This window comes from Ochlerotatus camptorhynchus, unplaced genomic scaffold (assembly GCF_037179485.1).
Source record: "Ochlerotatus camptorhynchus isolate MF236.1 unplaced genomic scaffold, CSIRO-AGI_Acam_v1.1 ptg000689l, whole genome shotgun sequence".
NCBI classification, from domain to species: Eukaryota; Metazoa; Arthropoda; class Insecta; order Diptera; family Culicidae; genus Ochlerotatus; species Ochlerotatus camptorhynchus.
In genome coordinates, this window is record NW_027041166.1 from 353,757 (window position 1) to 367,347 (window position 13,591).

Below are 13,591 nucleotides of genomic sequence, written 5' to 3' on the forward strand. Positions count from 1 at the left end.
ATTCACGATTCTATCTATGTATACTTTCGTATCCCTGATGGAAATACAGGTGAAAAAATAATGTGACAAAGGCACAATTCAATGAACAAATCTATACAAGTTTCGTGACTCGATTCGCAAACACTGATGGTGACTAGGATGGAGAACTATTTAATGAACTTCGAGATCAGTCTCAACGAACTTCAAAAACTGCGGTCTGCACTCTGCAATCGCTTGACAGCACTAACTCGATGTGCTAGCCCACCCGCATATTTATATCTTCAAGCTCCGTGCTCTACAGCACAATCTTTCTCGCTCCAGTAGAATCAGGTGGAATGTTCCAGAATGTTCGGAGATCAACATTTTAGGCGTGATTATTCATACTTTTCATAACGATATTTTCAGAACATAGAACGGGTCAACCAAGTTTGAGGTGAGGTGGGTGACACCTTGTGCTTGATACCGAATAGATCTGTCTGGTTGTTTCTGAAGACCCTATTATTGTTGCTATTATCAAGTAGGTTCGGTCTGACTTCCCTAATAAAAATATATCATATTCGAATTCACACCTTTTCCGATGCATTTTTTGTAAAGGGCTTATAGCCTAACAACATCAGCAAAGGTTTAAGTTGTATGTGAAGCCTATTTTTAAACCATCTAATAAGGTAAAATGGTTTATAACGAACCATTCTTTAAGCAAAAATAGATTTATGACTTCTTTACTTTTAAGTTTCTATGATTTTAAGGTAATTATTTAAAAATATTTATTGATCGATACTTACAAATATTCACCTAAAAATATACAAATACTGATACCATCGCGTATACCATCGTAACTTTGAACTTTCAGCAGAAAACAACAAATATTTCCATCGATGCAACGACTCTGTAATCTCCTTGTTATCGATTTGTATTTATAGCTGGGTAAAGAAAGTTCGATTCACAGCAGATGGCAATATTTATATTATTTATCGACAAATTTGGCAAGTGCCATCGGAAGAAGCTGGTAATTTAACAGGAAGACAGATCGATGGCAGTGACGAAGCAAATGTTTGCCATTGTAGTTCTTCAAGTTTACGTCTATTTACTTTATAACCAGTGATAGCAAGCATGGTAGGTTTCTCGAATTTGTTTAACCTTTTTGTCCTCTATTACACGTGGATGACTGACTAGTTGAGGGTTGTTACAAATAAGTATTGAATTCATGTATGACAAGATTAACAGAAACTTCAATACACTATATGCTAGAGTGTGTTTGTTAGTCGTGAACACGAGGATTAGCAACCAACAATGAAATCAGTGCGCTCCAGATAGCATGGGATCGAAGCTAGCAATTATGAAGATAACAAAAAAAATCACAAATATCAGTATGTGATAGATATTTTGATCTGGTAGAAAAAATTTGAAAAAGATCTTTAAACATGAGTTACTATTCGACTCTTACACACAAAAAATTATCGTTACTAAAATTAAAAATACCATGGGTAGAATTAAAAGTTTTCGTTGGTTCTTTTTGGTAGAAAGTCCAAAGCATTCATCATAAAAATGTGTAACCTGTCAAATCAAAAGTTTACGTCCTCGATAAATTTAAAAGTTGAAGCTTTTGAATCAAATTGTAGAACTGTCAAAAGGAAAATCAATGTTTTTAAAATAAAGTAGAAATTGTTTCAGTTCAAAAGGAGTCGTTTTTTCCATGACAATATATGTTTTTATCTCAAATTTGAAATATGTTCAGATTAATAGTATTCAAAATTTAAATAAAATTGGGTACTCATATTTACATGATTTATAAAAATAAAAATAATGTTTATTCATATATTTTATAAACAAAAAACAAAATCATACATGGTTAAAATTACCAGAGCAAATTTGGTCCGAGTCCTAGTAAACAAAAGAAGGTATTCGGTCCAACCTCGGGTCCACGGCATTTTCGGAATTTTCCTCGTTCAAAATGACGATAAACAAAAGGAAAGCGATGATTACGAAGAGTGCTTATCCCAATATCACTCCATAGAAACGGCATTCTTGACGACGTCTTCCTGATGAATGTGGACGTCTTCCTGCTGGAGCAACATTGTTCTCCATGAACTGACGATAAGGAATCTACAAAAACAAAAATACAACCTTTGAAATACAAGCCACAACCATTGCATACCACAAAAGTGGAACACTCACCGTAGCAATATCCAGCAGAATGGTGAAGACATTCATAAATGTCATCAGCATCGATTGGAGGTAGTTTTCGTACACTGATTCCACCATAAAATGATTTTTTTTACTTCGTCTGGTCCACTCAAATTCAATTTTGGCGGCAAATAAAGTTGGGTTCAGAGCTTCAGTGCTGCCAAAAACTTTGCTATGAACAGGTATTTTTGACAGTTGAACAACTTTTATAAAAACATAATGCACTTTTAAAATCACAAGTCCAAAGGGAAAGAAAAACTTTCAAACCAAAGATATAACTTTCATTTTGAAAATTTTCACAGTTAAAACAACGAAATTTGGGAAACTTTCATTTTGAAATTGCATTATTTTTATAGCAACAATTTTTGTTTTTTGTGTGAGTATCTGTACATATCGTCATGAAATGGTGACAATCGCTATCGATTTTTCTTATGAATGTCTTTGAAGATCGATGTTTCTAAAATTTAAGAAATTTCACGAAATGGTTAGCGAGGTTGTTGTTAGCATCAAGGTAGAAATTACCATATACTTATTGAGGTTATAATGCTGTCGCAACTTATGTGGCATACAGTGGATACGGACTGTTTTGTATGATGATGTGCAAAATGTTTGCTTACACTGAAACAAAGACCATAGGTAGAAATACAATTTTGCAGAAAACACTTGTTTTCAGTATAACCATACATATATAACCAACAATCAATTCGAAACTAACGATTTGAAATTGGCTCACTACTTGACTAGCCTATTGGTCCCAAGCAAATCGATTAACGTACCCTATTCTAGTATAAATTCCAGTACTACACTATGTTTGTTTTGATTCGCTATGAAAGTTTGACAGATAAAATGAGGGGTTCGTGGATTTTCCTATGTTTCGAGGGGTGCATCGATTAGCTTGGGACTGAAGATAGTACCAGAGCTGAGCCAAAAAGTTGAGCACGACTCTTCAGGACCTTCTAGTCTTAGAGTTACCTCTATGATAGGTTTATTTTAAGATTAATAAAAATATTACCGAGAGGAAATGAGTTATAAACAAACATATTTCTTTAAAATCACATCATGGTGGTATGCTCCAAGAATGTCCAGCTGCTTTGATTTCGACTCCATAGTTGCTCAACACAACTCTACACAGAAACAAAATCCATAGGCAAAATTACTATATTGATGGTTTAAATTAAATACTCCCACCAATAGATTTGTGCAGAAACGAAATTCATGCCTCTATGGTAATATTTCTTTGGTATTTCATGAACCATTACTGAGTAATCTTGAATAAAGTTAACATAGCTGGTATGGTGTAGGTAATGTTTGAACTGTTCTAGAAATTGTTATTTTCTATGCGGGTAGATTGATAGAATCCACAAATGACCACTACTAGGCAAATCAGCCATGACAATGGCCAATATATTAATATTGTGGATTATACAAACCTGGGTACTGTGGACTCACTCAATGTGCTTGCCACTTGGGAGCCAGTCAGAACTGTCAAACGGGAGCCAAACATTCAGAAGCAACAAACTCAGTTACTGTTCTTACCTCTCGTCAAGCATTGCAATCTCATAAAAATGATTCATACTTTTTCATAACACATTCTTAATTGTAAGCTCAAAGACAAAAACCAACAGGCCCAATGATGAAAGTATAAAAACCAGCATACACAGCAAACAAAAATGTAATATCGATCAATGTAATTCAAGCTGATGTATGAAATAATTATGTAATAGCAAACAGCAGATACAATATTACATCAATGGATGTAATTTTGTTCGCAAAATCGATGTACATTGTACAACGTTATATTACACAACCGATGGATTGACCTGGTTGCAGCAGTTTGGATGTAATATTCAACAACTTTTTTTTCTGTGTAGTTTTTATGACTCAGCTGAGTTTTCAATTGGGTTATTTAAGGGTATTGAGGTATATGCATATTCGTAATCTGCATTAGAAATGAAACCCAAACCCAAAATTTCATCAATTTTGGCACACTGGAACTATTTTAAATAAGAACGATTACATTTGCAAAAATCACCTTATTAGCGCCCCTTGGTGTCACTTTGTATGGGAGCGAGCTGTCAGTTTGTCAGTTTAGTGTCAAACAGTGAAGTTATGTTTTGCTTTAAATCTTGATTTAAAAATCGAGATGGAAGTGTGTGGGTTCGAAAAAAATATAGCTGTGCTCAAAAAACGAAGCTCTTTCAGATAATATATAAAAACCGATATATTTTTCAAAATTAAAGAACCCAATTGCAGTAAAACATACTTTGGCGAAACATGTTTGTAAACAAACTTTGTTGGAGTCATGGGGGCTCGAGCACTCCTGGCTCAGAGCTTTTGGCGGGAATCAACTGAGAAAGAACAAAACAATTTTAAACTTGAACAAATTTTCAAGCAGTTTTCCATTGGCTTGCAAAATGAAATCGATTTACTCCGCAGTACTCAGATACAAACCTTGTCCTTAATATCGTCGACCTAATTCGCGGGCGCCCGATAGAGCCGGCTCCTGCAGGGGTGTTCCCATCAAATGTCATCAAAAACTTGCATGCAATCCACCATCATCATCGTTGAAAGTCAATCATCAAAATAAAGGAACAATGATGTTTCTCAAAACGTAAACAATCCAAACATTCAAAAAGATCTTCCAAATTCATAAATCAGTTTAAGTGCAATAAGCCGAAGTAAAGCTATGTTCAACAAGATCATCATCTCGCAGCAAGTTCCGGGAATAAACCTGGAGTATCTTTTCCGGGCTGCCGGTATCTATCTGTACAAGCCGCACGTCGTGAACCGGAAGCTGTTCGGAGCCAGCAATCTTCACACGTTTTCCTACAACCAATCGGATCGAGGTTTGGATATTGAGAAGTTACTACAGGAAATCAAGGATGAACCAGTGGGACCGGAGAAAGCTGAAAATTTCCCAATAAAACATGTATGTGAGAGATACGACTTACACGTCCAAAAAGTCGAAGATTTCGATTTGAACAGGTTGAAGTTTAACGAACAAAGACATCGTAGTGGATATGTGGTGCTGAACAGGTTTCTTCCGAGAAATTTAACCGTATTCAACCCCCTGGATGTGCTGGCCATTATAGGTAAAAATTTGAATCAAGAGAATAGCTCGTTACAGGATTTCAAGTTTTTCTAATTCTTAGATTTCGAATCACAGTCCATGTCATTCGTGTGCCTTCAGGATGTGGAGAACAATCTAACTCCTAAATTTGCCTTCTCCATTCAGTTGGAAGATCATAATCTTTCAATTAAAAGCTCTGACGATCCAAAACAGGACGAGAAGTCGTCCATATGGCTCAAGGATGTCCTCTTTCAACGACTTCTGAAATGGATCGACAACAACGTACAGGAAGCAACGAAGTCTTCCAGCAAAGGCGAGATCGTGTCACTGTCGTTGATCAACGATTTGGAACAGTACAATCGCTTCTATAGCGAACTGAAAGCCAAGTACGGAACGGAGATGGTTAGGATTTGGCCGGAGACGACCGATCCGAAAAAGTACGTATATGAGGATGTGGCGATTGCCACCTATATGTTGCTTCTGTGGAAACAGGAACGAGAAGAAAGCGGTTCCGATCGGTTGCAATCGTTCGTCGACATCGGCTGTGGCAATGGGTTGCTGGTGTACATTCTGGCTTCCGAAGGACACGACGGATTGGGGATCGATTTGCGGAAGAGAAAGATTTGGGACCTCTTTCCGGCGAATGTGAAGCTGAGGGAGCAATCGATTGTACCGTCGGATGATGCGCTATTTCCGGAAATCGATTGGATTATAGGAAATCACTCGGATGAACTGTCGCCGTGGATTCCGGTTCTGGCAGCGAGAAGTGCCTACCGATGTCGGTTCTTTCTGCTGCCGTGCTGTGCCTTTGAGTTCGATGGGACTAAGTTTCAGCGGCAAAATTCCAGCGTAAGCCAGTACAACGATTTTTTGCGTTACGTTGGGGAGATTTCCGAGGTATGTGGTTTTGAAACGGCCGTTGATAGGTTGAAGATTCCAAGTACGAAGAGGACTTGCTTGGTAGGCTCGACAAGGACGTACAGGGAGGAGCAGTTTGAAGAATATTGCAGCAGAATTCAATCGTTCATAGATTCAAGAACTTCCGGTGCTAGGAAAGAGAGTGATGCGAATTGGTCCGAGGGTTTCCGACCGCGGGACAGTGTGGAAAAGGTGAGGAATTGCACCAAAATAGAACGGAGCATAATTGACGACATAGTGCGCATTGTGTTCGATGCTTTGATTGCGAAGAAACGAATGGCCAGTGAGTTTCCCGGGAGAAATTGGAACGCTGGAGGTAGGATCGGTATTGGTGATCTGATAAAGTTGATTCCTCAGGATAAATTGAACAGCCTGAAATCGGAATGCGGTGGACTGCAGACGTTGTTGAAGAACAATTACCAGATATTTCAGGTACTGGAGGGTTCTGTCCAGCTGCGGATTCCAACCCGAGAGGGACAGAGCAGCAGAAGTTCGGAAGAGCTGAAAAGGAAGCCGAAGAAACAGAAGAATCCTAGAATAGTGAACCTGAAGGAGAAGCCTTGCTGGTTCTATGGTAATCATCCAGATGGGTGTCCGTTTGAAGAGGAGGAATGTAAATTCAAACATCCATAGAAAATGGTTTATGTTTTTACGTGGTTGTTTGATGTCACATCCTAGAAGAATACAATACCGAACCACTTTCACTGAGATGTGTTCTACTATAGTGGAAATGGGGGTAAAATGTTCAATGGAAGCACTTTAGAACAGACGTTTAGGCTTGAACAAAATTTCTCTAAAAACTTGTGTAAAGATTCCTATCCGACTTAAGCGATACTAACGGCGACTTCCCCACTTATAAACCCTCTTTGACAACATAATAGCGCTGGCGTTGCACAACTTACACTAGACACTAAGTGCTGGTAGCGCCAAGTGGCAATTTTCAGCAGATAATACTAGCGCCAAATTGGTCGAAAGTGATAAATTTATAGAGGAAATCAGGAGATGCTAACGTTACGTAACGGCGACGTTTTCACTTAACTTTACACAAGTTTCTGACCGAACTTGAACCACCGACAAACCGACATGACACTTAATTCTAACTTATGCCCGAAAATCGTAAACGGCCGATTTAAATGTGCAGTGATCCGAACTGTCGAAACCATAGGATTTTTTTAACTAGATAGCAATAATTTGTCCAGAATAGATCAGACACGAACCAAGTCATAACTTTTGCATGCGAGTTCATGGCTTAGCTAAATATTTCCCGCATACACGGAGCCAGATGTCAGTAGTGTGCTTTGGTCAGACATTTTATTGTTTTGGCTATGGTCATTCATGTCGGTTTGTCGGTGCTTGAACGTCTGTTCTCTGTGGTTTTAGTCAGAGCTGTATATGAATTCTATTTGGAATTATCTTGGAATATCACACAGAACTCTCTTGTAAATTCACTATGAATCCACACTCACACTTGTAATTCTACTCAGAACGACCTTGGAATTCTCCTTACGTTTGACCTGGAGTCTGGAGTTCCTCAGAACAAATTTATTTTAAAGGTTTAAAGGAATCCTCAAATTTCACTTTTCTTAAAAATAATTCTTTGGCATTTTCTACTGAAATTCATAGAGATCCTTGGAAATTCTCATCAACTTCCATGAATCCTTTGGACTTTTGATTGTATTCATCAATATTGCAAATCCATCGCGTTGTGAAGCGAATCAAGATAATACAGTTTTTGATCGACAAATGGACACAGGACCAATTCAAAAATTGATCGAGATGTGTACTGAAAGATTTGATATGTGCTCCTAATAGTTTGTATTTGGTTAAAAATACAACACTGATTCTAAATTCGTCCTTTGAGTTTCAATTTCGTACAAACACATTAAAATGTCACTGGATTTACTTCGTCAATTGGGCAAACATAGAATGGAAAAATTGAGTGCTTCTTTTCCTTAAAAAATATGAGTGTAAATATACCATGCGATCTGATACAGGGGTTGGGGAAAATAATCGGGATTGTTGAATCACAGACAAACAGACGTAACACTTCATTGTGTATCTTTGTTCACGCATTTAACGGTTGATTTGAATATTATCAGTTCCGCGAATTACTCGCCGCAGCGCTGGCATCGGATCACTTTGACGTTTCTATACATTCTACTTGGATAGAAATCTCCTTATACCTTTTGGCAAATTTCTATTGCTGATTATTCATAAAATGTATAAGTCAACTAATAAAGCAGACGCCTTGCAAAAAGTTAATGAAGATCACGTGTCAAATGAAATGTATAAGCGGTCACACATACCTTTTATGCATTCTTATAGGACCTATGTGGTTTGTCTTATGGAATATATAAGGCTAATGTTTTGGCAAAAATGTATAAGTGAAACACATGAATAAAATAATTGATTTTCGTTTCGTGTATAGAACTTTTATGCAATATTGTTTGCGAGTTAGCGGGCAATCTTGTTTTCCGCGAGAAGCCAGAGAGATGTCGTTACTGAGGTCCTATGTTTTGAGATATGTACTGTTTTCAAGAAAAACTTTTTCAAAGTGTTACGTCTGTTTGTCTGTGGTTGAATATTGGGATCGAAAATACATCCCCTGCTTGATAATAAAATAGGAATGTATTCACCGCTATAAGGGGGAGAGGGAGTTCAATATTTCAGAAATATATATATATATATGACTGAGTCTTAACAGACATAGGGCAATTTGTATTTGTAATGTAGAAATTCAAGGAAGCTTGTAGATCTTCATGAAACTTTGTATGGAAACTTCGATAAAGTTCAGGGTACTTTGTAGAAATGCAGCAAATTATGTGGAGTTTCAGAAAACTTTGTAGAACTTCAGTGAAGTTCGTCGAAGGACAGATCATTTTTTAGAAGCTCAGCAAATTTTGTAGAAGTAGAAATAACTTTGTTAAACTTCACCAAACTTTGTAGAAATTTATCGTAATTTAGTTGAAATTCGGGGAGATTTATTGAATTTCAAAAACTTTTATTCAACTTCAAGGGAAATACTGAAATACTTCAGGGACCGTGGACCTTCGGGGTACATCGTAGAAATACAAGAAACATCTTAGAAATTCGGGAAAGTTCAGAGAACTTAGTAGAAATTCAATTAATTTCAGGGAAGTTCGTATAAGTTCGGGGATCTTCTTTTAACTTCATGGTACTTCCGTAGAAGTTCAGAAAGCTTCGTAGAAAATCAACGAGAAATTCTTAAAAGTTCAGGGAATTGCGCCTAGAAGTGCAGCGGATTGTGTAGAAGTTCGGAAAACTTCGTAGAACTTTCAAACTTTGTAAAAAATCATCGAACTTTATAGAAATTTAGCGATTTTCGTTGAAATTCGGGGAGCTTCTTTGAAGTTCAAGGATTTTTATTCAGCTTTAATTTAATACAAAAACACTTCAGGGTACATCGTAGAAATGTAAGAAACACAGTAGAACATCGTAGAAATGCGTAGAAATACAATAAACTTCGTAAAAATTCGAGAAACTTCGTAGAACTCGGGAGATTCGGGAAAACTTCGTAGAAGCGGGAACATTGTACAAGTATGGGGAACTTCATAGAAGTTCATGGAGCTTTGCTTGATTTAAGGGGACATCATAAAAGTTCGGAGATCTTATTTTCACTTAATGGAGTTTAATGGACTTGAAATAGGTTAGGAAATTCCGTAGAAGTTTGGGAAACTTCGTAGAGCTTTGTAGATATTCAACGATATTCTTAAAAGTGCATGAAACTTCATAAAAGTGCAGCGAACTTCATATTAGTTCAACGATCAATGAGCAAGTTAAGCGAATTAGGGATTCGGGAAACTTAAACTTCATTGAAGTGCAGGAAATATTTCATGGAACTTCGTAGAAGCTCGGTAAATTAAATTTCGAGATCAGCAAACTTCGTATCAGTTTAGGGAACTTCGTAGCAATTTGTCACAGGACTTACTTCGAAAAAGTTCATTGAACTGTCATGGGAACTTCGTGTCATTTCAGGGAACCGCTCAGAAAAGGTTTAGAATCTTTCCAGAAGTTCGAAGAAGCTCATAGATTTTCTGAGGTCTTGATAGAATTAAAGGGTGATACGGTCAAAATTTGGTCAAGGGAAAACGCGTGTAAATCGGTGAAATCGTTTATTTAAAAAATCAAATTAAATTTCTTTTTCAAGTTCAATTAGTATAAAATTCAGGAAAAATATTCAGTTAGGCTTCCGCTTTTCCAAATCCGAATTACCGGGCCTTACGCTTGACCCCTGCCATCAGATTTTGTACAGCCACCTTATCCACCTTCTTCGCCGCAGAAAGCCAGTTTGCCTTGAACTGCTGCTCGCCCTTAGCAGTTTTTTTGGTCTTCTTTAGGTTCCGCTTGACAATAGCCCAGTATTTCTCAATTGGGCGGAGCTCTGGCGTGTTGGGAGGGTTCTTGTCCTTGGGAACCACCTGCACGTTGTTGGCGGCGTACCACTCCATGGCCTTTTTACCGTAATGGCAAGATGCCAAATCCGGCCAAAACAGTACGGAACAACCGTGTTTCTTCAGGAAAGGCAGCAGACGTTTATTCAAACACTCTTTCACGTAAATTTCTTGGTTGACAGTCCCGGAAGCTATGAAAATGCTGCTTTTCAAGCCACAGGTACAGATGACTTGCCAAACCAGATATTTCTTTGCGAACTTTGACAGTTTCATGTGCTTGAAAACATCTGCTACCTTTCCCCTTCCTTTTGCCGTATAAAACTCCTGTCCCGGAAGCTGCTTGTAGTCAGCTTTGACGTAGGTTTCGTCGTCCATTACCACGCAGTCAAACTTCGTCAGCATCGTCGTGTACAGCCTCCGGGATCGCGCTTTGGCCGTCGTATTTTGTTTATCATCGCGATTTGGAGTCACTACCTTCTTGTAAGTCGATAGTCCGGCTCGTTTTTTGGCTCGATGCACGGTTGTAGACGATACACCCAGCTTATTTGCGGCATCTCGGAGAGAGAGGTTAGGGTTTCGCTTGAAACTACCGGCAACTCTCTTTGTCGTCTCAGCGGCTTCCGGTTTTCGATTTCCCCCCGATCCAGACTTCCTGGCTGTCGACAAACGTTCCCCAAACACTTTAATTACATTTGTAACGGTTGATTTGGCAACTTTTAGCGATTTTGTCAACTTTGCGTGCGAGTAGCTCGGATTTTCGCGATGCGCGAGCAAAATTTTGATACGCTGCTCTTCTTGCTTGGACGGCATTTTGACAACTGAAGAGTGAATTCCAAAATCAAAATAGGAGCAACATTCTACACACACACACCTTCAAAATGAGGGGTGTTCAGGTTTTTTAAATGCAAAATTGAAAGAAATACGTCAAGTTGATATTGACCAAATTTTGACCGTATCACCCTTTAAAACATATGGAATTTGGAACAAGTTCAGGGAACTTCGAACAAGTTGAGAAAATTTTAAAAATGTTCAAACTTTAGAATAGTCGTAGAATTTCAGGGAGCTTCTTAGAAGTTGACAGCATGTTACAGAAGTTTGTGGGACGCTCCACAAGTTCAGAGAACTTCATAGGGGCGCTAGAATCTTCCGATAAGCTCAATAGATGGGAAATAAGTTCAGGGAGCTTCATTTGAGTTCACGGAACTGGTACGGATTTCCGGATAAACTGACGCGATTGGTCAAGGCGACGGTGGATCGAGTGATGAACGGTGTTCGAGTATCGGGGACACTCTCGAGTCCCTTTGAATCTTGAAGGCAAGGTGAGGGAGTTTCGTGTCTGCTATGTAACATTGCGTTAGAAGGTGTGATCAGAAGAGCTAGGAAAGACACGAGTGACACGATATTCAGGAAGTTCATCCAGCTCTTGGCATCGCCGATGTCATCGACATCATTGCACGGAACTTTGAGACGATGGCGGAAACGTACATCGGACTGTAGGCTGAAGTTAGGCGGATTGGACTTGCAATCAATGCATCGGAGACGAAATACATGAGAAGAAAAGGTTATATCTACGGAAGACAACGTTAGCCACCCACCCCGAGTTCAGGTTGAAGGTGACGAAATCTAGGTGGTCGACGAGTTCGTGTATTTGGGCTCACTGGTGACCGCCGAAAATGATACTAGCAGGGAAATTCAAAGACGCATTATTTTGGACTCCGGAGGTCGCCACCGCACGAAATTGACTATCTTCAAGACGCTGATTAGACCGGTGGTCCTCTACGGCCACGAGACCTGGAATGGTTTTTTCGAACGGTGTGCTGGGCATGTCGTAAGAATCTGGACGACGATCCAGTGAAAATGGTTCTCGAAAGCGACCCAACAGGAACAATAAGAAAAGGCGCGCAGCGGCCAAGGCGGATCGGCCAAGTACGTAAGGCCATGGTTCGAGTAGAGTGGAGACGACTTCTTCGGACAGCAGAGGACATCAAGGCCTTATAGCCTGATAGATGAACGTAGCACTGTCTCCTACAATCGAGAATTGTCCTGGCCACGTCCTTGCAACTGCTGCAACTGTTGGAAAGTACTGTTAGTTGGACACTTACTTAAGACAGATGCAGAGAACTCTACGGCCTCTCATAAGTTCTACAGGAGTTTGGACGTTTGTTCGTGGGGAGGATGAGCCATAGGATACGTTCGGTAAACGTTGCTGGTAGATTTATAATAGCGATAGGAATAGAATAAGGCAGATTGTAAAATTGCAAGAAAGGGGACGGACCTTGGATTGAACTCCCGACCTTCTGCTCAGTAAGCAGAAAATAACCACTAAGCTACCGAGTCCATCTAGTAACATTTTCAAGAACTGTACAGAAATTTAAATGTCTTCCAAGATGGCTGGTTAATCATAATCCATAATCATCAATATTTTCAAGAAGGACCTTAAAATATAAATTCAAACGCTTCATTTCTATAACAAAAATCATCATATGTCTGCTTAAAATAAAAAAAATAAAACATCGTAAGTCTTCTTGAATTTCAACATACCTTCAAACATCGTCACAAAACATGGAATGTTTTCAAAATGTCTGCGGGAAAAATGGCTTCACAGAATTACAGATGTCTTCAATATGGCAGCCTTGAGTATAACAACCACATCTTTGCTTGTTTTCCTATTCTAATGGGACTGTCATGCATTTATGAATAAAAAGCTGCAACAATACAACTCGAACGCTCATGTTTGAAAGGGAAAATCTCTATTAAAAGTACGCCAGTGGGGCACGAGTTTCAGTGAAGCGGGGGCGGAAGTGCAAGGGAGTAGCATTATTTACCTATTTTATTTCTTCATCTGGATGAAATTTTGATATAGTTATGCCAAACGTCCAGAAATCCATTTAGTTGGAACTCGATTCAGACGCAAGCATTGTCAAAACAAAGCCATCGCTCTTTTCAATGATGGACTTGAATGGTGATATTGAAAAAATAATGAAAGACTACCATGAAATCACTAGAATTAAAAACAGAAACGGTTTAA

At 38.8% G+C, this 13,591-nt stretch overlaps 1 protein-coding gene across 1 annotated transcript; it reads left to right on the forward strand.

Annotated features, from left to right (window-relative positions):
- Window positions 1-4,791: 4,791 nt before the first annotated feature.
- LOC135714667 (probable tRNA (uracil-O(2)-)-methyltransferase) lies at window positions 4,792-6,798 on the forward strand. Its single transcript, XM_065238049.1, has 2 exons — window positions 4,792-5,255; window positions 5,316-6,798. Exons 1-2 carry the CDS (start codon window positions 4,850-4,852, stop codon window positions 6,782-6,784), a joined length of 1,875 nt encoding a protein of 624 aa, XP_065094121.1. The 5' UTR covers window positions 4,792-4,849; the 3' UTR covers window positions 6,785-6,798.
- The last annotated feature ends 6,793 nt before the right edge of the window (window positions 6,799-13,591 follow it).